Consider the following 25,529-nt stretch of genomic DNA (forward strand, 5'->3'; position numbering starts at 1 on the left):
TTTCACTATAAGAATAATATTTAAATACATAAGAGTTGTCTGCGCGTATAGACATACGTTGGGGCTGATGGCCAGGATTTGCGCTGATGTGGATGGCAGGTTGATGAAATGACGAAGGCAGCGGGTTCTTCGAATTAAGTGATTTAATCCGGGATTTTTACATGTTTTTTTTACTTAATTAAAATTTACATAAAAAATGAGCAAAGTAGAAATTAGGTATGTGCTATGTGGTAGCAAAGGTGAGAAAGCGAAAGTGAATGTCATCGTCGATCTTCATTGGGGCTCGAAGAGATGACGAGCCGCGACACCACTGGTTGGCGATCACGACATATCGCGTACATGCATGTCATTGGCTGCCGGTGAGATGGCGCGATGATGATGCATGTGACGTATTGTGACGTAGGTTGACTCGTGGTAGGGCAGCGCAGCCGGGGATGTGCTGCGCGGGTCGCTATGCGCGCGCCAGGATGAAGGTCACGCGCCGCCGTCAGTTGAATGCGTTTTAGGTATGGCCGTAACATAAGCTCCCGGCCTTGGAAGTGCTGGCTTCCAACGTGAAGATGAGGCAGCGACGTCAGTCATCATGCGTAGGTAGCGGGCAAATTTTCGAAAAGGCTCGGCGTACAGTGCCGCGAGAGGTGCGTATATCGGCTACTCGGGAAACGCCGTCCTTGCCCGGGAAAGTCTTGGTGATCCGCCCTAAGCTCCACTTGAGGGGCGGAGTGTGGTCCTCCTTGATCAAAACGAGGGTGTCCACTTTTAAGTCGTCCATATTCTTCGTCCATTTTGTCCTGACCTGCAGCTCGGATATGAACTCCTTCGACCACCGGGCCCAGAAATGTTGTCGCATTTGCTCCACTTGCTGGTATCGTGACAGGCGCTGTGCGGGGGCGTCGACGAGGTCAGCGCACGCAGGAGCTGTCAGCGGACGTCCAACCAGGACGAGGCTATAACGCGGCTAAATAACGACCTTTCTAGCATTGCATCCTGGTCGAAAGATTTTGGGATCGATGTCAACCCGTCTAAGTGTCAAGTTATCGTTCTCGGGACTCCGCGTTCTGTTTTACTCTCTGACTTCTCACATGTAAGACCCATTCTCTTTGAGAGTACCGTAATACCACTATCATCGCAAGTGAGGAACCTGGGGTTGATCATCGATCGGGGCTTGACCTGGGAGCCACAAGTTTCTGACGTATGTCGCAGAGTTACAAATACATTAAGATCATTATACAGATTTAAACATTTCTTGCCGACGAGCACTAAAATTCTACTCATACAGGCTCTTGTGCTTCCAATCGTTGATTATAGTGATGTGTGCCTTACTAATCTTTCACAAGGACTCTTAGACAGGTTAGATAGACTTCTAAATAGTTGCATAAGGTTTATCTTTGGCCTCCGCAAGTACGATCATATCTCCATCTATCGCCGGAAACTTAATTGGCTCCGAATACGGGACCGCAGGAGCCTCAGAGTGCTGTGTATGCTGTACAGTATACTAAATGACCCAGCAATACCGGAGTACCTGCGGTCTAAATTTCAGTTTGTCACCGCACAGCCGGGCCGTGAGCTTCGTTCCTCCCGGAAACTCATTTTGTCAGTGCCTCTTTATCGCTCCGGATCCATGTCCAACTCTTTCACTATGCATGCGATTCGTCTTTGGAATGATCTCCCTCTTGACATAAGGCAAAGTCAGACCAAGTCTCTGTTTAAGATCAAGTTGCGCAGACATCTTTTAGAAAAGTCTCATAACTAAGAGTCGTAATAATTATAAGGCAGATATATATATTTATTTATGTATATATAATGTTACGTATGTATATTTATGTGTATTTGTAAGTAGGTATCTATATTATTTTAAGTATGTATATTTTATTAATATATATAATAGTAAGCTGTTTGATATATATAATCATTTATGGTTATTTAGTAGGTATTCCTTTTCTCGTCATTGCGACATTTCCTGCACCTATTAAGCTCTTATAGATCTCTGTTTGGCCCAATGGTTAGCTGGTAGAGAATGCCTTCTGGCATTAAGTTCGCCTTTTGTACATTTTTTTACTGTGCAATAAAGTTTAAATAAATAAATAAACCAGGAAGTGAGCGGGGGTTAAAGGAGTGTAGTCTTGCGGGTCAGAGGACAAAGGGCTTAAGGGCCTGGAATTAAGGATGGCTTCGCATTGGGTCAAAATCGTGCTAAAATGTTCATAGGTTAATTTAACATCACCTATCACACGTCGCAAGTGATGTTTGCAACTCTTAACACCAGCCTCGACTAGACCAGCAAAATGACTAGCATAAGGTGGCGTCATAATAAATTCAATCTGTTGCGAGAGTGCGTACTCTTTTATTTCGCCAGAACACGATTTTAAAAACTTTGAAAAGTCGTTCATGAGACCTACGAAGTTCCGTCCGTTGTCGGAAAATATTTTTGAAGGTTTACCGCGACGCGAAATGAACCTTTTCAACGCCAGTAGGTATGCTTCTGAAGAGAGATCGGTAACCAACTCTAAATGAACTGCGCGCGTAGCAAAGCATATTATAAATATACATAAATACGCCTTGATAGTCGTGGCTCCCCGACCTTTCCGGTTTAAAATATAAAATGGACCTCCGTAGTCCACAGCGCAATTTACAAATGCGAACCCGGGTTCCAATCGCTCTGTAGGTAAATTACCCATTATAGGAGTTAACCTTTTACCCTTAAAACGAACGCAAAGTAGATCACACCTGTAACTTGACAAAATCGAAATTTCAAACTTGATTTTAAAAAAATTCTAAAAGGGTCCTGAATACCTAGAACTCTTTTGTTCTGTACAGTCTAGGGCCACAGCTATCATTTAAGACCTAGTTCTCTCCTGGAACTCGTGAAAAACTTTCAACAGCTCACACCTGTAACTTGACAAAATCGAAATTTCAAACTTGATTGAAAAAAAATCTAAAAGCATCCTGAATGCCTAGAACTCTTTTGTTTTGTACAGTATAGGGCTACAGCTATCATTCAAGACCTAATTCTTTCCTGGAACTCGTGAAAATCATTCAGCAGATCACACCTGTAACTTGACAAAATCGAAATTTAATACCTAAATTGAAAAAAAAATCTAAAAGCTACCTGAATGTCTAGAACTCTTTTGTTTTGTACATTCTAGGGCCACAGCTATCATGTAAGACCTATTTCTCTCCTGGAACTCGTGAAAATCTTTCAGCAGATCACACCTGTAACTTGACAAAATCGAAATTTCAAACATGATTTTAAAAAAAATCTAAAAGCATCCTGAATGCCTAGAACTCTGATATTTTGTATATTGTAGGGCCACAGCTATCATTTAAGACCTAGTTCTTTCCTTGACCTCGTGAAAATCTTTCAGCAGATCACACCTGTATCTTGACAAAATCGAAATTTCAAACATGACTTTAAAAAAAATCTCAAAGCATCCTGAATGCTTAGAACTCTTTTGTTTTGTACATTTTAGGGCCACAGCTATCATTTAAGACCTAGTTCTCTCCTGGAACTCGTGAAAATCTTTCAGCAGATCACACCTGTAACTTGACAAAATCGAAATTTCAAACTTGATTAAAAAAAAAATCTAAAAGGGCCCTGAATACCTAGAACTCTTTTGTTCTGTATAGTCTAGGGCCACAGCTATCATTTAAGACCTAATTCTTTCCTGGAACTCGTGAAAAACTTTCAGCAGATCACACCTGTAACTTGACAAAATCGAAATTTCAAACATGACTTTAAAAAAAATCTAAAAGCATCCTGAATGCCTAGAACTCTTTTGTTCTGTACAGTCTAGGGCTACAGCTATCATTTAAGACCTAGTTCTTTCTTGGAACTCGTGAAAATCTTTCAGCAGATCACACCTGTAACTTGACAAAATCGAAATTTCAAACTTGATTTAAAAAAAAATCTAAAAGCATCCTGAATGCCTAGAACTCTTTTGTTTTGTACAGTCTAGGGCCACAGCTATCATTTAAGACCTAGTTCTCTCCTGGAACTCGTGAAAATCTTTCAGCAGATTACACCTGTAACTTGACAAAATCGAAATTTCAAACTTGATTAAAAAAAATTCTAAACGGGTCCTGAATACCTAGAACTCTTTTGTTCTGTACAGTCTAGGGCCACAGCTATCATTTAAGACCTAGTTCTCTCCTGGAACTCGTGAAAATCTTTCAGCAGATCACACCTGTAACTTGACAAATTCGAAATTTCAAACATGACTTTTAAAAAAATCTAAAAGCATCCTGAATGCCTAGAACTCTTTTGTTTTGTACAGTCTAGGGCCACAGGTATCATTTAAGATCTAGTTCTCTCCTGGAACTCGTGAAAATCTTTCAGCAGATCACACCTGTAACTTGACAAAATCGAAATTTGAAACTTTATTTAAAAAAAATTCTAAAAGGGTCCTGAATACCTAGAACTCTTTTGTTCTGTACAGTCTAGGGTCACAGCTATCATTTAAGACCTAGTTTTCTCCTGGAACTCGTGAAAATCTTTCAGCAAATCACACCTGTAACTTGACAAAATCGAAATTTCAAACTTGATTTTAAAAAAAATCTAAAAGGGTCCTGAATACCTAGAACTGTTTTGTTCTGTACAGTCTGGGGCCACAGCTACCATTTAAGACCTAGTTCTCTCCTGGAAGTCGTGAAAAACATTCAGCAGATCACACCTGTAACTTGACAAAATCGAAATTTCAAACATGACTTTAAAAAAAATCTAAAAGCATCCTGAATGCCTAGAACTCTTTTGTTTTGTATAGTCTAGGACCACAGCTATCATTTAAAACCTAGTTCTCTCCTGGAACTCGTGAAAATCTTTCAGCAGATCACACCTGTAACTTGACAAAATCGAAATTTCAAACATGACTTTAAAAAAAATCTAACAGCATCCTGAATGCCTAGAACTCCTTTGTTTTATACAGTCTAGGGCCACAGCTATTATTAAAGACCTAGTTCTCTCCTAGAACTCGTGAAAATCTTTCAGCAGATCACACCTGTTTCTTGACAAAATCGAAATTTCAAACTTGATTTAAAAAAAAATCTAACAGCATCCTGAATGCCTAGAACTCTTTTGTTTTGTACAGTCTAGGGCCACAGCTATCATTTAAGACCTAGTTCTCTCCTGGAACTTGTGAAAATCTTTCAGCAGATCACACCTGCGTCTTGACAAAATCGAAATTTCAAACATGACTTTAAAAAAAATCTAAAAGCATCCTGAATGCCTAGAACTCTTTTGTTTTGTACATTCTAGGGCCACAGCTATCATTTAAGACCTAGTTTTCTCCTGGAACTCGTGAAAATCTTTCAGCAGATCACACCTGTAACTTGACTAAATCGAAATTTCAAACTTGATTAAAAAAAAATCTAAAAGGGCCCTGAATACCTAGAACCCTTTTGTTCTGTACAGTCTAGGGCCACAGCTATCATTTAAGGCCTAGTTCTCTCCAGGAACTCGTGAAAAACTTTCAGCAGATCACACCTGTAACTTGACAAAATCGAAATTTCAAACATGACTTGAAAAAAAATCTAAAAGCATCCTGAATGCCTAGAACTCTTTTGTTTTGTATAGTCTAGGGCCACAGCTATCATTTAAGACCTAGTTATCTCCTGGAACTCGTGAAAAACTTTCAACAGATCACACCTGTAACTTGACAAAATCGTAATTTAATACCTAAATTAAAAAAAAATCTAAAAGCCACCTAAATGCCTAGAACTCTTTTGTTTTGTACAGTCTAGGGCCACAGCTATCATTTAAGACCTAGTTCTCTCCTAGAACTCGTGAAAATCTTTCAGCAGATCACACCTGTAACTTGACAAAATCGAAATTTCAAACATGATTTAAAAAAAAATCTAAAAGCATCCTGAATGCCTAGAACTCTTTTGTTTTGTATATTCTAGGGCCACAGCTATCATTTAAGACCTAGTTCTTTCCTGGAACTCGTGAAAATCTTTCAGCAGATCACACCTGTAACTTGACAAAATCTAAATTTCAAACTTGATTTTAAAAAAAATCTAAAAGGTTCCTGAATACCTAGAACTCTTTTGTTCTGTACAGTCTAGGGCCACAGCTATCATTTATGATCTAGTTCTTTCCTGGAACTCGTGAAAATCTTTCAGCAGATCACACCTGTGTCTTGACAAAATCGAAATTTCGAACATGACTTTAAAAAAATCTTAAAGCATCCTGAATGCCTAGAACTCTTTTGTTTTGTACAGTCTAGGACCATAGATATAATTTAAGACCTAGTTCTCTCCTGGAACTCGTGAAAATCTTTCAGCAGATCACACCTGTAACTTGACAAAATCGAAATTTCAAACTTGATATAAAAAAAATTCTAAAAGGGTCCTGAATACCTAGAACTCTTTTGTTCTGTACAGTCTAGGGCCACAGCTATCATTTAAGACCTAGTTCTTTCCTGGAACTCGTGAAAATCTTTCAGCAGATCACACCTGTAACTTGACAAATTCGAAATTTCAAACATGACTTTTAAAAAAATCTAAAAGCATCCTGAATGCCTAGAACTCTTTTGTTTTGTACAGTCTAGGGCCACAGGTATCATTTAAGATCTAGTTCTCTCCTGGAACTCGTGAAAATCTTTCAGCAAATCACACCTGTAACTTGACAAAATCGAAATTTCAAACTTGATTTTAAAAAAAATCTAAAAGGGTCCTGAATACCTAGAACTGTTTTGTTCTGTACAGTCTGGGGCCACAGCTACCATTTAAGACCTAGTTCTCTCCTGGAAGTCGTGAAAAACATTCAGCAGATCACACCTGTAACTTGACAAAATCGAAATTTCAAACATGACTTTAAAAAAAATCTAAAAGCATCCTGAATGCCTAGAACTCTTTTGTTTTGTATAGTCTAGGACCACAGCTATCATTTAAAACCTAGTTCTCTCCTGGAACTCGTGAAAATCTTTCAGCAGATCACACCTGTAACTTGACAAAATCGAAATTTCAAACATGACTTAAAAAAAAATCTAACAGCATCCTGAATGCCTAGAACTCCTTTGTTTTATACAGTCTAGGGCCACAGCTATTATTAAAGACCTAGTTCTCTCCTAGAACTCGTGAAAATCTTTCAGCAGATCACACCTGTTTCTTGACAAAATCGAAATTTCAAACTTGATTTAAAAAAAAATCTAACAGCATCCTGAATGCCTAGAACTCTTTTGTTTTGTACAGTCTAGGGCCACAGCTATCATTTAAGACCTAGTTCTCTCCTGGAACTTGTGAAAATCTTTCAGCAGATCACACCTGTGTCTTGACAAAATCGAAATTTCAAACATGACTTTAAAAAAAATCTTAAAGCATCCTGAATGCCTAGAACTCTTTTGTTTTGTACATTCTAGGGTCACAGCTATCATTTAAGACCTAGTTTTCTCCTGGAACTCGTGAAAATCTTTCAGCAGATCACACCTGTAACTTGACAAAATCGAAATTTCAAACTTGATTAAAAAAAAATCTAAAAGGGCCCTGAATACCTAGAACTCTTTTGTTCTGTACAGTCTAGGGCCACAGCTATCATTTAAGGCCTAGTTGTCTCCAGGAACTCGTGAAAAACTTTCAGCAGATCACACCTGTAACTTGACAAAATCGAAATTTCAAACATGACTTGAAAAAAAATCTAAAAGCATCCTGAATGCCTAGAACTCTTTTGTTTTGTATAGTCTAGGGCCACAGCTATCATTTAAGACCTAGTTATCTCCTGGAACTCGTGAAAAACTTTCAACAGATCACACCTGTAACTTGACAAAATCGAAATTTAATACCTAAATTAAAAAAAAATCTAAAAGCCACCTAAATGCCTAGAACTCGTTTGTTTTGTACAGTCTAGGGCCACAGCTATCATTTAAGACCTAGTTCTCTCCTAGAACTCGTGAAAATCTTTCAGCAGATCACACCTGTAACTTGACAAAATCGAAATTTCAAACATGATTTAAAAAAAAATCTAAAAGCATCCTGAATGCCTAGAACTCTTTTGTTTTGTATATTCTAGGGCCACAGCTATCATTTAAGACCTAGTTCTTTCCTGGAACTCGTGAAAATCTTTCAGCAGATCACACCTGTAACTTGACAAAATCTAAATTTCAAACTTGATTTTAAAAAAAATCTAAAAGGTTCCTGAATACCTAGAACTCTTTTGTTCTGTACAGTCTAGGGCCACAGCTATCATTTATGATCTAGTTCTTTCCTGGATCTCGTGAAAATCTTTCAGCAGATCACACCTGTGTCTTGACAAAATCGAAATTTCAAACATGACTTTAAAAAAATCTTAAAGCATCCTGAATGCCTAGAACTCTTTTGTTTTGTACAGTCTAGGACCACAGCTATAATTTAAGACCTAGTTCTCTCCTGGAACTCGTGAAAATCTTTCAGCAGATCACACCTGTAACTTGACAAAATCGAAATTTCAAACTTGATATAAAAAAAATTCTAAAAGGGTCCTGAATACCTAGAACTCTTTTGTTCTGTACAGTCTAGGACCACAGCTATCATTTAAGACCTAGTTCTTTCCTGGAACTCGTGAAAATCTTTCAGCAGATCACACCTGTAACTTGACAAAATCGAAATTTCAAACTTGATAAAAAAAAATCTTAAAGCATCCTGAATGCCTAGAACTCTTTTGTTTTATACAGTCTAGGGCCACAGCTATCATTTAAGACCTAGTTCTCTCCTGGAACTCGTGAAAATCTTTCAGCAGATCACACCTGTAACTTGACAAAATCGAAATTTCAAACTTGATTTTAAAAAAATTCTAAAAGGGTCCTGAATACCTAGAACTCTTTTGTTCTGTACAGTCTAGGGCCACAGCTATCATTTAAGACCTAGTTCTCTCCTGGAACTCGTGAAAAACTTTCAACAGCTCACACCTGTAACTTGACAAAATCGAAATTTCAAACTTGATTGAAAAAAAATCTAAAAGCATCCTGAATGCCTAGAACTCTTTTGTTTTGTACAGTATAGGGCTACAGCTATCATTCAAGACCTAATTCTTTCCTGGAACTCGTGAAAATCATTCAGCAGATCACACCTGTAACTTGACAAAATCGAAATTTAATACCTAAATTGAAAAAAAAATCTAAAAGCTACCTGAATGTCTAGAACTCTTTTGTTTTGTACATTCTAGGGCCACAGCTATCATGTAAGACCTATTTCTCTCCTGGAACTCGTGAAAATCTTTCAGCAGATCACACCTGTAACTTGACAAAATCGAAATTTCAAACATGATTTTAAAAAAAATCTAAAAGCATCCTGAATGCCTAGAACTTCTTTGTTTTATACAGTCTAGGGCCACAGCTATTATTAAAGACCTAGTTCTCTCCTAGAACTCGTGAAAATCTTTCAGCAGATCACACCTGTAACTTGACAAAATCGAAATTTCAAACTTGATTTAAAAAAAAATCTAAAAGCATCCTGAATGCCTAGAACTCTTTTGTTTTGTACAGTCTAGGGCCACAGCTATCATTTAAGACCTAGTTCTCTCCTGGAACTTGTGAAAATCTTTCAGCAGATCACACCTGTAACTTGACAAAATCGAAATTTCAAACATGACTTTAAAAAAAATCTAGCAGCATCCTGAATGCCTAGAACTCCTTTGTTTTATACAGTCTAGGGCCACAGCTATTATTAAAGACCTAGTTCTCTCCTAGAACTCGTGAAAATGTTTCAGCAGATTACACCTGTTACTTGACAAAATCGATTTTTCAAACTTGATTCAAAAAAAAATCTAAAAGCATCCTGAATGCCTAGAACTCTTTTGTTTTGTACAGTCTAGGGCTACAGATATCATTTAAGACCTAGTTCTTTCTTGGAACTCGTGAAAATCTTTCAGCAGATCACACCTGTAACTTGACAAAATCGAAATTTCAAACATGACTTTAAAAAAAATCTAACAGCATCCTGAATGCCTAGAACTCCTTTGTTTTGTACAGTCTAGGGCCACAGCTATTATTTAAGACCTAGTTCTCTCCTAGAACTCGTGAAAATCTTTCAGCAGATCACACATGTAACTTGACAAAATCGAAATTTCAAACTTGATTTAAAAAAAAATCTAAAAGGGTCCTGAATACCTAGATCTCTTTTGTTCTGGACAGTCTAGGGCCACAGCTATCATTTAAGACCTAGTTCTCTCCTGGAACTTGTGAAAAACTTTCAGCAGATCACACCTGTAACTTGACAAAATCGAAATTTCAAACTTGATTTAAAAAAAATTCTAAAAGGGTCCTGAATACCTAGAACTCTTTCGGTCTGTACAGTCTAGGGCCAGAGCTATCATTTAAGACCTAGTTCTCTCCTGGAACTCGTGAAAATCTTTCAGCAGATCACACCTGTAACTTGACAAAATCGAAATTTCAAACTTGATTTAAAAAAAAATCTAAAAGGGTCCTGAATACCTAGAACTCTTTCGGTCTGTACAGTCTAGGGCCAGAGCTATCATTTAAGACCTAGTTCTCTCCTGGAACTTGTGAAAATCTTTCAGCAGATCACACCTGTAACTTGACAAAATCGAAATTTCAAACATGACTTAAAAAAAAATCTAACAGAAAAAATATCAGGCGATTTTAAAATTTTCAGACATCCCCCATTGGCATCAGCTCCTGAGGATGCCTCGTAGAGAGGCGAAACACGTGTCGAGTTTTGTATTTTTTGTGGTGGGTTGTTATATTTATTTATTTTTATTTTCGCGGTGGGAGGGTGGGAAAATTAATTGCATGTAAAAAAAATACGCAAGTAAGTATGACGGGTTAGCACTGATTAACGTGCAACGTTATTAATTCGCGGATTAGTAAAGGAATGTTCTAGTTTACGAATTGTCAATCGTTGAAACTAGACGCCGTTCGAAACCCAGTTGAGCATTTCTTTTTTTTTTCGCCACTTTTATGAAATGTGATGTTATTGAAAAAAATTATGCTATTTCTACTCAGAATCACTAGCTTTTTCAATCCTAGTAGTTAAAAAAATTGTACCATACGATGTTTTCTTACTTTGTTACCATTTTCCGTACATGTTGTGTGGGGTAACAAAAGAGGAAAGTAACAAAAATGTATGGAAATTCTGAGACACTTTTTGTCTCCCAGTGAGATTGAAAGTACTCGTGATTCTGAGTACAATTGACCTAAAATTCCCTAAATTAATCAAAATAAAAAAAATGGCAAAAAAAAAGAAATGCTCAGTTTTGCTCCGTTGCGCCAATAGGGAGCGATTGAGATATAATGATAACGATGATATTGTAAGCGTTAGTGCATTACCCAGATATCCAAATCATATCAATGTATTGTCCCAGAGCTGTAAGAACCTCTTTTTGACACATGACAGCGTCCACAAAACGTAAACTCGCGCAACCTAATGAAATTTTAAATAAAATCCTGTAATAATATTTAAAAAAATCAAGCACTTAAAAACAATATTTCGCTTACTTTAAACATAATCTAACACATGTTACATTTTTGCGGATCTTCGTTAGTGAGTATTTTAATTACGATATTAATTTATCTCGCAGGATTTACTTATTACGTCATTTTTATCATTCATTTTTATTTTTAAACTAGTGCTGTGGCAGAGTCTGTCATTTCGATTCAAATGACATTTCAGTAAGTTGATAGAAATGGTATATTTGTTTAAGCGCCTCCTTGTACATAGAGCCTAATCGATTCAACCAATTCGAAATTAATCGTTAGATTTGGCAAACAATACGTCTTAGCCACATCGCAACATACTTCAAAACAAATGTGTCAAAAATGTGAACCTATAAATCCGGGACAATAAGTAATAATAAATAGCTCTGTAAGCATCGGGAACAACTGGCTCGGTTTGCAAGCATCCGTCTTTTGTTTTTGTTGCTTTTAAAACGCGGTTGCAATGAAGTATGAACTGCAGTTTTTATGAACTACGGTTTTATGAATAAAGTTTCCATGAGATCGCATTTTTAGCCATTCTAGAGATTGCTGAATTGAGCAGTTTTTCAAATAGCTAAAACAAAGTATTAAACCAAAAAAATAAAGGGTTATTTTTTGAATTAGGTAGGTACTTTAAAAAAGGAACATTTATGAAAATTCATAATCCCCGCGAAGGGCTTGTGACCTGTCACAGTAACATCACATTTACGTTTCATCGGTGCCAACCCAGCTTGGTACTTCTAGCCTCATTTTGTAAAGAATACACCATAAAATTAGTTTTATCAAGGATGATTTATCTTCTATCTAAATATATAAAAGAAGAAGCTGACTGACTGACTGACTGACTGACTGACTGACTGACATATCAACGCACAGCCGAAACCGCTGGTCCTAGAGATTTCAAATTTGGCACATAGGGGAACCTATAAGGAATTATATAGTGTAGAGGAGCACTAAGAAAGGATTTTCCAAAATTCACCTCCTAAGGGGGTCAAATGGGGGTTCAAAGTTTGTATGGGGAAACAAGATTAGTTTGACTATTTTATTCGAAACTTCACAGGAAGATTCCTTAATACATATGACTGAATACGTGTTTCAGGTTTTTTGAAAATTTAACCCCTAAAAGGGTGAAAAGGGGGTGATAAAGTAAAAAAATCAATATGGGTATCGGTTTTATGGTTTATCGGGTCGCTGATCACGATAAATACAACGTTTTTAAAATCTAACGAGGCGGAAGTGAAATACCTTCTCCCTTGTTGTGGTGCAATGGGGTTTAAATATATAAAAGAAGATATTGACTGACTGATTGACATATCAACACAGCCGATACCGCTGGTCCTAGAGATATCAAATTTGGCATATAGGTTCCTTATATGGTGTAGAGGAGAACTAAGAAAGGATTTTTCAAAATTTTCCTCTTAAAAGGGTGAAATGGGGGTTCAAAGTTTGTATGGGGAAACAAGATTAGTTTGACTATTTTATTCGAAACTTCACAGGAGGATTCCTAAAGACATATGACTAAATACATGTTTCAGGTTTTTTGAAAATTTGACCCCTAAAGGGGTGCAAAGGGGGTAAAGTCAAAAACACAATAAGGGTATCGTTTTTATGGTTTATCGGGTCGCTGATCACGATAAATACAACGATTTTAAAATCTAATGAGGTGGAAAAGAAATTTTCTCCCCTGTTGTTGTGCAATGGGGTTAAAATATCCAAAATAGCCATAAGTATAGCTTTAGTTTTTATCTTTACTTCTGGTTCAAGAGATTTCAAATTGACACGGAAGTTCCTTAGAGGAGCACTAAGAAAGGATTTTTCAAAGTTCACCTCCTAGCATGATAATTTTACAGGGGCAAGGACAGGGACAGGGCCAGGGACAGGGACAGGGACAGGGACAGGGACAGGGACAGGGACAGGGACAGGGACAGGGACAGGGACAGGGACAGGGACAGGGACAGGGACAGGGACAGGGACAGGGACAGGGACAGGGACAGGGACAGGGACAGGGACAGGGACAGGGACAGGGACAGGGACAGGGACAGGGACAGGGACAGGGACAGGGACAGGGACAGGGACAGGGACAGGGACAGGGACAGGGACAGGGACAGGGACAGGGACAGGGACAGGGACAGGGACAGGGACAGGGACAGGACAGGGACAGGGACAGGACAGGGACAGGGACAGGGACAGGGACAGGGACAGGGACAGGGACAGGGACAGGGACAGGGACAGGGACAGGGACAGGGACAGGGACAGGGACAGGGACAGGGACAGGGACAGGGACAGGGACAGGGACAGGGACAGGGACAGGGACAGGGACAGGGACAGGGACAGGGACAGGACAGGACAGGGACAGGGACAGGGACAGGGACAGGGACAGGGACAGGGACAGGGACAGGGACAGGGACAGGGACAGGGACAGGGACAGGGACAGGGACAGGGACAGGGACAGGGACAGGGACAGGGACAGGGACAGGGACAGGGACAGGGACAGGGACAGGGACAGGGACAGGGACAGGGACAGGGACAGGGACAGGGACAGGGACAGGGACAGGGACAGGGACAGGGACAGGGACAGGGACAGGGACAGGGACAGGGACAGGGACAGGGACAGGGACAGGGACAGGGACAGGGACAGGGACAGGGACAGGGACAGGGACAGGGACAGGGACAGGGACAGGGACAGGGACAGGGACAGGGACAGGGACAGGGACAGGGACAGGGACAGGGACAGGGACAGGGACAGGGACAGGGACAGGGACAGGGACAGGGACAGGGACAGGGACAGGGACAGGGACAGGGACAGGGACAGGGACAGGGACAGGGACAGGGACAGGGACAGGGACAGGGACAGGGACAGGGACAGGGACAGGGACGGGGACAAAGATAGAGATAGGGACGAGGATAAGAATAGGGATTGGGGTCGGAATAATCGGTCGGCAATCGATATATAGGCAGTGTAAAATGCAGGTGGCTCAGTGGGAAGGGATTAGTAAGTAGGCATCGGTGAGTATCCTGCATCCGTAATAATTATTACATTCAATGTGCTGTAAGAAGATCGTTGTTTGCTTGCCTTTTATATGATTACGTTTGCAATATAAGCAAAATGGAAAAAATTGTAAGCGATAATGCAAGGAAGTACTTTTTACCCTACCGACCATAGCGTCGAGATACTGGCTATGTGGGTTGTATGAAGTTTCCCCAGTATAAATATTTATATAGGTAAAATTCATACATATTCGTACCTACTACCTACGCTGTGGTCGCTGTGTAACAATTCTACAATCATTGCAAGAATTTCTTTAAAAACGATAGTAATATGTGTAAGGTACAGTCAGCCAAAACCGGACAGTACAGCAAATAGATCAGTTACAATGGCCCCCCAGTCGAAAATTGCCCCGCTTTACCTGAATCGAAATAATCGCGGACAGATGTACCTACAAAGAAACCTACGGATCCAAATGAAAATCTTATTTTTTGTAAACGTTTCAATAAGAATATTTTTATTACGCGGGCGAAGCCGCGGGTAAAAGCTAGTATTTTATATAGGATTTACAATCTCCATACTAAGAATGTTGGAGATGAATGTTATTGGATGGAGAGGGAGGGGTAAACCCAAACAACGATGGATGGATTGTGTGAAAAAGGACATGAGAAAGAAAGATGTGAGTGTTGAGATGACGAAAGATAGGGGAGAATGGAAGAGGAAGACATGTTGTACTGACCCCACATAACGTGGGATAAGGGTAGGAGGAAGAAGGAGGAGAATCTCCATACTAAGAATCGTACCTAAATTTTTTAGCGCCACCTATTAAATACTATCATAACTACACTGATGATGCCTACAAATTTATTTTTTTCAAAATGTGTATTGACGTGATATTAAAATAAAGAAGCATGTCATTTGTTATTATCCTCCATATATACTATAATATACTATATATACTATATACTATACTATATACTATAATATTATAAATGCGAAAGTAACTCTGTCTGTCTGTCTGTTACGCTTTCCCGCTTAAACCACGCAACCGATTTTGATGAAATTTGGAACAGACAATCTTTAGACCCTGAGACAGAACATAGGCTACTTTTTATTTCGAAAAAAAGGGATGAAGGGGTTGAAAAATAGGTTGAAAGTTTGTATGGTATTTCTTAATTTTAAAAGATAAAACCATGAAACTTTATATTTTAGCACTTGATAAGAAATCATTAAACATATATTTAAAGTCACATACAGGTCGAACGCGATTATTACCTTTAAAATAAACATGGTGGGAAATAAACATTAACTAAAAGCGGGTAGATTATATTTATTTGTCTACCCCGAACATTTATATAAATTAATATCGGGTAGTTTTGTGTTGTTTACATCTCCGGTGACATTTTGCTGGGACGTCAGTCTTCCACGGCCAGTGCAACCTGGCCGAAACGTTGGGAAAAAAGGTAAAAATAATGTTAATTAATCGCGTTCGACCTGTATGTGACTTTAAATCGAAACGTTGGGAAACAAGTGCGAGTCGGGCTCGCGCACAAAGGGTTCCGTAGCAGCAAATATAATAAACTTATTCGGATTTTTAAAGGTGTACAATACTGTAGTATATTTTTTGATCTATCTTATAAGGTTCAGCCATCGTTTTCAGTGTAAGCACAATAACTTAACCAAAATTACAGTTAAATCAACCTATCTCAAAAACTATAAGAGATACTTTGATCAAACCAAAAATCGTTGAAAGAGTTAATTAGCATGCATCACCTCTATTTTTTTTAGAATTTTATACCCCGTAGTTATAAAAATAGAGGGGGGGGACATACTTTTTACGACTTTGAGAGCTGATATCTCAAAAACCGTTCACTTTAAGAAAAATGTTTTTTAGAAAACTTTATATCATTTTAAAAGACCTTTCCATTGATACCCCACACGGGTATGTACATCGAAAAAAAAATTTTCATCCCTCAGTTACATGTATGGGGGGCCCCACCCCCAATTCTTTTTTTTACTATTTAGTGTCATAATTTTGTAGCGGTTCATACAACACATATTCCCATCAAATTTCATCACTGTAGTACTTATAGTTTCCGAGTAAATCGGCTGTGACAGACGGACAGACGGACAGACGGACAGACGGACAGACGGACATGACGAAACTATAAGGGTTCCGTTTTTGCCATTTTGGCTACGGAACCCTAAAAAGGTAAAAATAATGTTAATTAATCGCGTTCGACCTGTATGTTGTGACTTTAAATATGTGTACAATGCGTGAGAACTTAAAGTGTTATATCATTAAACATCTTGATAAGGGATAGGGATAGGGATAGGGATAGCGATAGGGATAGGGATAGCGATAGGGATAGCGATAGGGATAGCGATAGGGAAAGCGATAGGGATTGCTATAGGGATAGCGATAGCGACAGCGATAGCGATAGCGTTAGCGATAGCGATAGCGATAGCGTTAGCGATAGCGATAGCGATAGCGATAGGGATACGGATACGGATACGGATATGGGTATCGTTAGAGGCATACGGATAATTGGTCGGCGGTCTCTTACAATCAATGTGCTCTAAGACGATCGTTGTTTGCTTGCTTGAAGATTACGTTTGCGATAAGTATAAGCAAAATGTAAAAAATTGTAAGGGATAATAGAAAAAAGTACTTTTTACCGATCATAGTGTCGAAATACGGGCTATGTGGGATGTTTATAAAGGTTTCCCCAGCGTATATAGAATTACCTACGCTGTGGTCGATGTGTAATATTTCTACAATCATTGCAAGCAAAAGTATTACGTGCAATCGAAATAATCGCAGATAAATATACCTACAGAGAAACCTACGGTCCCTACGGATCCAAATGAAAATCTTAATGAATACTTTTACTACGCGGGCGAAGCCGCGGGTAAAAGCTAGTAAAAAATAAAGACATGCAAAAAAATATTTCGGGAAAATATGATTTTGGCCACTTCCAGGCTGCGAAACAGCGCCATCTAGTTTTAAGACTAAAAGGCACATTTCAGGGGTACGCTTTTTTGTATGGGCTTTGTCTGTCCCAGTATTATATCGTCCTTGGTTTTATTTTCATGTACTTAAACATAAACACGTTATAAAAACTACCCCTGAGATGCACTTTTCCATGCAAATGACCAGTGCTTGAAACTTGTAAGGAAAGTGGCCTTTGAAATATCTTTGCATAAAATTACTCTTCGTCTAGCCCTTTTAGTTTACTCAACACAGTTAGATGAAAATACAGGCTATACAGGGTGAAACAAAACGGACCGTTCAAATTTTGCATAGTGACTATTGAGGTCATAATGAACAACTTTTATTATGGGAACAACGCTGAATTCGCAAAAAAAGTTGGCTGTTTCTTACATTTCGACTGTCATGATATGGGACAGCAAAATTTTTTTTCGCGATTTCAGTATTGGTTTCACAAAAACATCTTGCAGAGACTTTTTTTTTTATACTACGTCGGTGGCAAACAAGCACACGGTCCGCTTGATGGAAAGCGGTCGCCGTAACCAAAATATGGACGCCTGCAACTCAAGGAGTGTCACATGCGCGTTGCCAACCTATTATAAACTTGTACACTCCCTTTTGCTGTGTTAAGTACACAGCAAAAAGGAGTGTACAAGTTCTAAGGAGGGTTCGGGTTGCCGACGACTCAAAGGACAATAGACGGAACAAATTAGTTCCATAGGTCCTTCCGTAACCAACACACCGCACCCTCGTTGAGCTCTGGCAGCCTTACTCACCGGCAGGAACACAACACTATGAGTAGGGTCTAGTGCTATTTAGCTGCGGTCTTGTGTCTGTGTAGACTAAACTGTAACCGTACAGTCAAAGATAGTCTCGTTCTAAAACATCATTAGTGACGGCGAGCCGTGATCCAATGATTTGTTACGTTTTTTTGGGCTATATTACAGAATATTTTTATGACTCTTGTCTCTTTTATATTTATATAAATGGGCTTAATGATGGACACAGAAGACGTGGCCTACGATGGAGCTCGCTCAGAAGGTGTCTGTTCACCCTTGATTTGAAGATTGTTGGGCTATATGAGCTGGAAAACATAGACGATTGGATTTTTTTGTTTTTACAGTCTTCAAAAATTAACACACAATAGTGACACAACATTATCAGGATCACGTGTCAAAACACAAGTTATCAGCGGCGTATCGGCGGCCGAATTTACATTTATTACGGTTTTATATTTATTTACAACGCCAATAAACGAGTTAAAGTCCGAGGAATTCGTTATCTCGCGATTTTAATGTTTTCTTCCGCAGTCTTTTGTTTTATGTGACATCATTTGTTAATGCCAAAAGGAACATTTTAGTTTAATTTAGTTGACAGAAATTGTAAATGCAAAAGTCCATTGCAGTGCAATAAAAAAATTCTTTGCAATATTTTGACTTCTGCATTTAGTTTGTAAGTTGTATTGTAATGTGGGATGTTCCACAATGAAAAAGGGCTGAAATGAAAAATATTATATGGGCGAAAATAAACCAGACGTAGAAATCGTTAATGTTATCATTAATTCAGACGTGTTTTTAAGTTATTTACATTTTCACCTAATAATTAATATTGTCTTCGGTTAGCGCGATACTTTCATCATGAAAAAATCCTTTTTCATAGTTTTTTAACCCAATTTTTTTTTAATTCTCAACAGAAATAAACTGTAAACGTGGTTGCGATGACGATTATCAAAGTCGAGGTCGCCCCTTGATCACCCTCCCCGACATCCTGAACTAAACCGGAAACGGCGCTTTTATTTTATTTATATACATAAGCTAACCAACCTTTTACCTTTGGTGCAGTGTCAATAAACTGTGATAAGTGATACATATTCTTAATAAATTGTTTATTAAGTAAGACTTTGTTTAATTAATCACGTTAAAAGATAACCTTAATAATATTGGAGCCATTTTACTGTACGACATCTACTTGGCTAGTAGAATTGACAGCATATGATTAAAAAAACCGGCCAAGAGCGTGTCGGGCCACGCTCAGTGTAGGGTTCCGTAGTTTTCCGTACTTTTCTCAAAAACTACTGAACCTATCAAGTTCATAACAATTTTCCTAGAAAGTCTTTATAAAGTTCTACTTTTGTGATTTTTTTCATATTTTTTAAACATATGGTTCAAAAGTTAGAGGGGGGGGACGCACTTTTGTTTTCCTTTAGGAGCGATTATTTCCGAAAATATTAGTATTATCAAAAAACTATCTTAGTAAACCCTTATTTATTTTTAAATACCTATCCAACAATATATCACACGTTAGGGTTGAAATGAAAAAAAAAATCAGCCCCCACTTTACATGTAGGGGGGCTACCCTAATAAAACATTTTTTTCATTTTTTATTTTTGCACTTTGTTGGCGTGATTAATATACATATTGGTACCAAATTTCGGCTTTCTAGTGCTTACAGTTACTGAGATTATCCGCGGACGGACGGACGGACGGACGGACAGACAGACATGGCGAAACTATAAGGGTTCCTAGTTGACTACGGGACCCTAAAAATATCCTATCCCCAGACGTAGCCCTAAATTAAGCCAAGTTTGTGGAACATAGTAATATAAAATAAAACGGTAACAATATAAATAAATAATAAATATTTGGTATTTAATATAATTATAGGGCAAGGCAACTTGTGGCAAGCTGAATGTAAAGTGGCGTCCCTTGGGTTCCATGCCTCCATTAGTCCGTCAGGAACCTTTCTCCAGCATACCTTCTTTGACCGGTTGGAGTAGGAACGGGCCGCAGGACTTTCACCTTTGCTGGCCGCCGGCCGTCCAAAATGTGGTGCCAGAGCTATATTGCTTACAAGGTGGAAGTGAATCTTCCGGTTCACCCTGTTGTGGCATAATTTTTTTATGAATAATTCTATTATGCATAATCGATTTAGTCATAATTGGCTTTGTTTTTTCTTTTGTAGAAATTGTGCAAACCTTTGAATGGCCGTCTCTTAGTAACTATTTGATCAACATAGTCCAAATTAAATATGTATGTCGACGACCGATCGTACAATCCGCCAGATCACGAGATTCCTAGGCATATCGAGAAACGGCACCAAATCATGAAATGCCTAAAAGTTCTCCAGGAATATCACGATGTGTCTGATAAACAACACGGCAGATCGATTAAAGCAACGCATTCGTCGATATTCCTAGCTCTATAGCGGGCACTTCGTAGAATAGTTTCTTTGGCCGTGTTTGTTTACCTTTTTCACTCGTAAAAAATGTCGGCGCCACAACAAAATTATTTTAGCACCGAAAGTAGTGTGGTTATTCAAAGTACAAAAGAAGCTTTTTTTCTACTCGTCGACTTTAATCTGTCAATTAAGACACCACAGACCAAACCAAGTACAAGTACTAAATACAAATAATTTGTTTGTTTATTGATAATTATTATCAATAAACAAACAAACAAACAAACAATAATTTATTTGCAAAAAACTTAGAATATGTACCTACATGAAATTCTAAATGTAGTACAAAGGACCTACTATACGGACATACATCCGTATTTTTTTCATTTAGGGAAAGGGTTAAGAATATCACAAATCCTTTCCACCATTGAGTTTCGTAGAAGTCGACTGTGGGATATGGGTTCAGTTGTGGTGTAGGCGAGAGGCTGGCAAGAGTATGCAATGTCACAATTATGTTTTTTTTCAACCTCTTGAGCAGTTTCATGTGGTCTCTAAATATGTAGATATGTATATTTTATGAAGATGAATGATAAATGCGTTTATTTTTGCCAAACCTCAAAAAGGGTTTTGAATTTTGGTGCTCTTGTCATACTTACTTACTTACTGCGATGGCTCAGCGACCCGAAGTGGATCTTGGCCTCCGACACAATATTCCGCCATTCGCTCCTATCCTGTGCGATCTGATGCCACTCAGTCACTTGAAGGTCACACAAGTGCTCTTGTCATAGTCCAAATTTTATTTCTCCTATTGCACAAGATAAAATTGAATAACTTCATTGAAATATTTTCAAACGTTTCCCTCATTTCTCAATAATCTAAGGATTAGAAAAAGAAAGCGGCTGATTACTTATACAATTTGCCAAAATTTAATCTTCACCTCAAATTTAACCATAAATAAAGAAAGAAAGAAAGAAAGAAAGAAAGTTTATTAACAGAGTTCGGTTTCTACATTTCCAGGGGTCCTCGCACTAGGCTGTGCCTGTGTCGCGGGGAACCATTTACATTGTGTTACTGAATTAGTTACAATTTTAAATAAAACTACCTATACTTAAAAGTAAAATTTATACAACCAAGGCTTAAGTTGAAACTAAAAGGTTGAAGCTACGAAATCTTCTGTCTCAGCATATTTCTGTGAATGCAAAAAATTCCAGAGTAATACTTTTGCCTCCTTTAGACTACAGACCCTAAGGTTACATAATTTATTAATTGCGTTGTATGTAGACGCACGGATGCGATCCCCAAAGCGTTTGCCAAAAGCTGAGTTAACTCTTGGGGTGGGCAGGTTAAAGACGCGTTTCTGTGATAAGGCCGTGTAATCTTTTAGTAGTCTAGATGACTCATGTGTTTGTAAGCAAATCTTGTGTAAAAAAAGTAAATAAATGGTATAAATGGTTGTAAACAACTGGATTAAAGTATATTAAGATTACTTAACGATTACGATATGCAGTAGTTCCAGACGATGATAAGAAATTGGTATAAAACTAGGATATTTTTTAGCAAAAGCATAGTTTAAAACATCAAACCAAACAGGTGAGTTTCAAATACATACAAAATTATTAGTATTTCAATCAAATATCCGTATTTCACAATCTCCTATTCAATCCGCTATTCGAGATCGCGTAATACCGGAAAAATACTGTTATTAAAATTATAATATACTTGAAACGAATTCAAATTATTGAGCTCGGTGCTTCATGTACTATTATGTAATTACTTCATAGTAAGTACCAATACAAATAAACCTCTAAAATCTGTCTAAATGTGTCTAAATGTGTCTGTTTTCGTCTAAAATCATCGTTGTGCTTGCAACATCTTTAAGTAAAAGATTGTTTTAAATAATCAACTTGCAATGAAACCTTGTCTTTTCCACGCCTGCAAGTAAAACACACTTTTGTTTGCAGCAACCATGAAATTCCTGCTGATCGTCGCTTCCGTCGTCGCCGTGGCCGTCGCTGGCCCGACCCGCGCTCTGGTCACCCCCGGTGGTGGCTCCGCGCCCATCGTCGATGCTCCCATCTCCGTTGGACCCGCCCTGATTGAGAGCCCCATCTCCGTTGGACCCGCCCTGGTTGAGAGCCCCATCGTTGAGAGCCCCGTCGTCGTCGACACCCCCATCGTTGAGAGCCCCGTGGTTGTCGACACCCCCATCGTTGAGAGCCCTGTGTTCGCTGAGCTCCCCATCATTGTGGATGCCCCCGTCGTCGTCGATGCCCCGATCATCACTGAGAGCCCCGTCTTCGCTGAGCTCCCCATCAATTCCACAACAGTAGTTTGTCCAGAATTTATATGCTAACTTCCCACTCCAGCATATCATTTGTTCCCGAATGGATTAAAATTTAGTACACAGCTCCGCCACACGAAAACCAGGAGTTCCTGACAAAAATAAACCAAAGCACTGACCATCACCAGCATTTAACAGTTATTTTCAAATAAATTGATATGCTAACTTCACACATGCTCTGTTGGTGTAATTTATAAACACACAAACGTAATTTTGGACCCAAATAAAAGATCTAGCTCCATCGTTTACAGAACTCACGAGTTCTAGGCTCTTACTCAAGAAACAAATCCAAAAAAAAAACAAAACATTAATAATATATAATTTTTCAAACATAATACAGGCTATGCTCAAATATTTCATGGAGTTCCAGACCGTAATTAGGTCCTAAACGATAGCTGTGGCCCTAGACTGTACAGAACAAAAGAGTACTAGGTATTCAGGACCCTTTTAGATTTTTTTTTTAAATCTAGTTTGAAATTTCGATTTTGTCAAGTTACAGGTGTGATCTGCTGAAAGATTTTCACGAGTTCCAGGAGAGAACTAGGTCTTAAATGATAGCTGTGGCCCTAGACTGTACAAAACAAAGGAGTTCTAGGCATTCAGGATGCTGTTAGATTTTTTTTAAAGTCATGTTTGAAATTTCGATTTTGTCAAGTTACAGGTGTGATCTGCTGAAAGATTTTCACGAGTTCCAAGAAAGAACTAGGTCTTAAATGATAGCTGTAGCCCTATACTGTACAAAACAAAAGAGTTCTAGGCATTCAGAATGCTTTTAGATTTTTTTTAAAATCAAGTTTGAAAAATCGATTATGTCAAGTTACAGGTGTGATCTGCTGAAAGATTTTACGAGTTCCAGGAGAGAACTAGGTCTTAAATGATAGCTGTGGCCCTAGACTGTACAGAACAAAAGAGTTCTAGGTATTCAGGACCCTTTTAGAATTTTTTTTAATCAAGTTTGAAATTTCGATTTTGTCAAGTTACAGGTGTGATCTGCTGAAAGATTTTCACGAGTTCCAGGAGAGAAATAGGTCTGAAATGATAGCTGTGGCCCTAGACTGTACAAAACAAAAGAGTTCTAGGCATTCAGGATGCTTTTAGATTTTTTTTTATCAAGTTTGAAATTTCGATTTTGTCAAGTTACAGGTGTGATCTGCTGAAAGATTTTCACGAGTTCCAGGAGAGAACTAGGTCTTAAATGATAGCTCTGGCCCTAGACTGTACAGAACAGAAGAGTTCTAGGTATTCAGGACCCTTTTAGAATTTTTTTTTAAATCAAGTTTGAAATTTCGATTTTGTCAAGTTACAGGTGTGATCTGCTGAAAGATTTTCACGAGTTCCAGGAGAGAACTAGGTCTTAAATGATAGCTGTGGCCCTAGACTGTACAAAACAAAAGAGTTCTAGGCATTCAGGATGCTTTTAGATTTTTTTTTAAATCAAGTTTGAAAAATCGATTATGTCAAGTTACAGGTGTGATCTGCTGAAAGATTTTCACGAGTTCCAGGAGAGAACTAGGTCTTAAATGATAGCTGTGGCCCTAGACTGTACAGAACAAAAGAGTTCTAGGTATTCAGGACCCTTTTAGAATTTTTTTTAATCAAGTTTGAAATTTCGATTTTGTCAAGTTACAGGTGTGATCTGCTGAAAGATTTTCACGAGTTCCAGGAGAGAAATAGGTCTGAAATGATAGCTGTGGCCCTAGACTGTACAGAACAGAAGAGTTCTAGGTATTCAGGACCCTTTTAGAATTTTTTTTAAATCAAGTTTGAAATTTCGATTTTGTCAAGTTACAGGTGTGATCTGCTGAAAGATTTTCACGAGTTCCAGGAAAGAACTAGGTCTTAAATGATAGCTGTGGCCCTAGACTGTACAGAACAAAAGAGTTCTAGGTATTCAGGACCCTTTAAGAATTTTTTTTAAATCAAGTTTGAAATTTCGATTTTGTCAAGTTACAGGTGTGATCTGCTGAAAGATTTTCACGAGTTCCAGGAGAGAACTAGGTATTAAATGATAGCTGTGGTCCTAGACTGTACAAAACAAAAGAGTTCTAGGCATTCAGGATGCTTTTAGATTTTTTTTAAAGTCATGTTTGAAATTTCGATTTTGTCAAGTTACAGGTGTGATCTGTTGAAAGTTTTTCACGAGTTCCAGGAAATAACTAAGTCTTAAATGATAGCTGTGGCCCTAGACTGTACAGAACAAAAGAGTTATAGGTATTCAGGATGCTTTTAGATTTTTTTTAAAATCATGTTTGAAATTTCGATTTTGTCAAGTTACAGGTGTGATCTGCTGAAAGATTTTCACGAGTTCCAGGAGAGAAATATGTCTTAAATGATAGCTGTGGCCCTAGAATGTACAAAACAAAAGAGTTCTAGACATTCAGGTAGCTTTTAGATTTTTTTTTCAATTTAGGTATTAAATTTCGATTTTGTCAAGGAGAGAACTAGGTCCTAAATGATAGCTGTGGTCCTAGACTGTACAAAACAAAAGAGTTCTAGGCATTCAGGATGCTTTTAGATTTTTTTTAAAGTCATGTTTGAAATTTCGATTTTGTCAAGTTACAGGTGTGATCTGTTGAAAGTTTTTCACGAGTTCCAGGAAAGAACTAAGTCTTAAATGATATCTGTGGCCCTAGA

At 38.3% G+C, this 25,529-nt stretch overlaps 2 protein-coding genes across 3 annotated transcripts; one reads left to right on the forward strand and one right to left on the reverse strand.

The window, feature by feature from the left end:
• Positions 1 to 295: 295 nt before the first annotated feature.
• LOC125235404 lies at positions 296 to 2,528 on the reverse strand. Of its 2 annotated transcripts, none has more exons than XM_048141952.1 (2): positions 2,094 to 2,528; positions 296 to 940 (listed from the first exon to the last, which is right to left on the reverse strand). In XM_048141952.1, exons 1-2 carry the CDS (start codon positions 2,388 to 2,390, stop codon positions 575 to 577), a joined length of 663 nt encoding a protein of 220 aa, XP_047997909.1. In that variant the 5' UTR covers positions 2,391 to 2,528; the 3' UTR covers positions 296 to 574. The 2 variants fall into 2 exon arrangements, with proteins under 2 accessions (XP_047997909.1, XP_047997908.1); XM_048141951.1 differs by having other exon boundaries at positions 296 to 937; positions 2,091 to 2,528.
• Positions 2,529 to 22,520: 19,992 nt separating this feature from the next.
• LOC125235551 (36.4 kDa proline-rich protein-like) lies at positions 22,521 to 22,907 on the forward strand. Its single transcript, XM_048142148.1, has one exon. The coding sequence runs from the start codon at positions 22,521 to 22,523 to the stop codon at positions 22,905 to 22,907; it is 387 nt and encodes a 128-aa protein (XP_047998105.1).
• The last annotated feature ends 2,622 nt before the right edge of the window (positions 22,908 to 25,529 follow it).

The sequence above is a fragment of the Leguminivora glycinivorella genome, chromosome 17 (assembly GCF_023078275.1).
Source record: "Leguminivora glycinivorella isolate SPB_JAAS2020 chromosome 17, LegGlyc_1.1, whole genome shotgun sequence".
Classification (NCBI taxonomy): Eukaryota; Metazoa; Arthropoda; class Insecta; order Lepidoptera; family Tortricidae; genus Leguminivora; species Leguminivora glycinivorella.

What these genes read in the sequence shown, in the direction of transcription:
- LOC125235404 (XM_048141952.1), bottom strand. Translation starts at nt 2,390, where the DNA reads ATGAACGACTTTTCAAAGTTTTTAAAATCGTGTTCTGGCGAAATAAAA. An exon ending in CTTTAACCCCCGCTCACTTC is followed by an intron (nt 941 to 2,093) that starts CTGGTTTATTTA and finishes TATAGCCTCGTC; the next exon opens with CTGGTTGGACGTCCGCTGAC.
- LOC125235551 (XM_048142148.1), top strand. Translation starts at nt 22,521, where the DNA reads ATGAAATTCCTGCTGATCGTCGCTTCCGTCGTCGCCGTGGCCGTCGCT.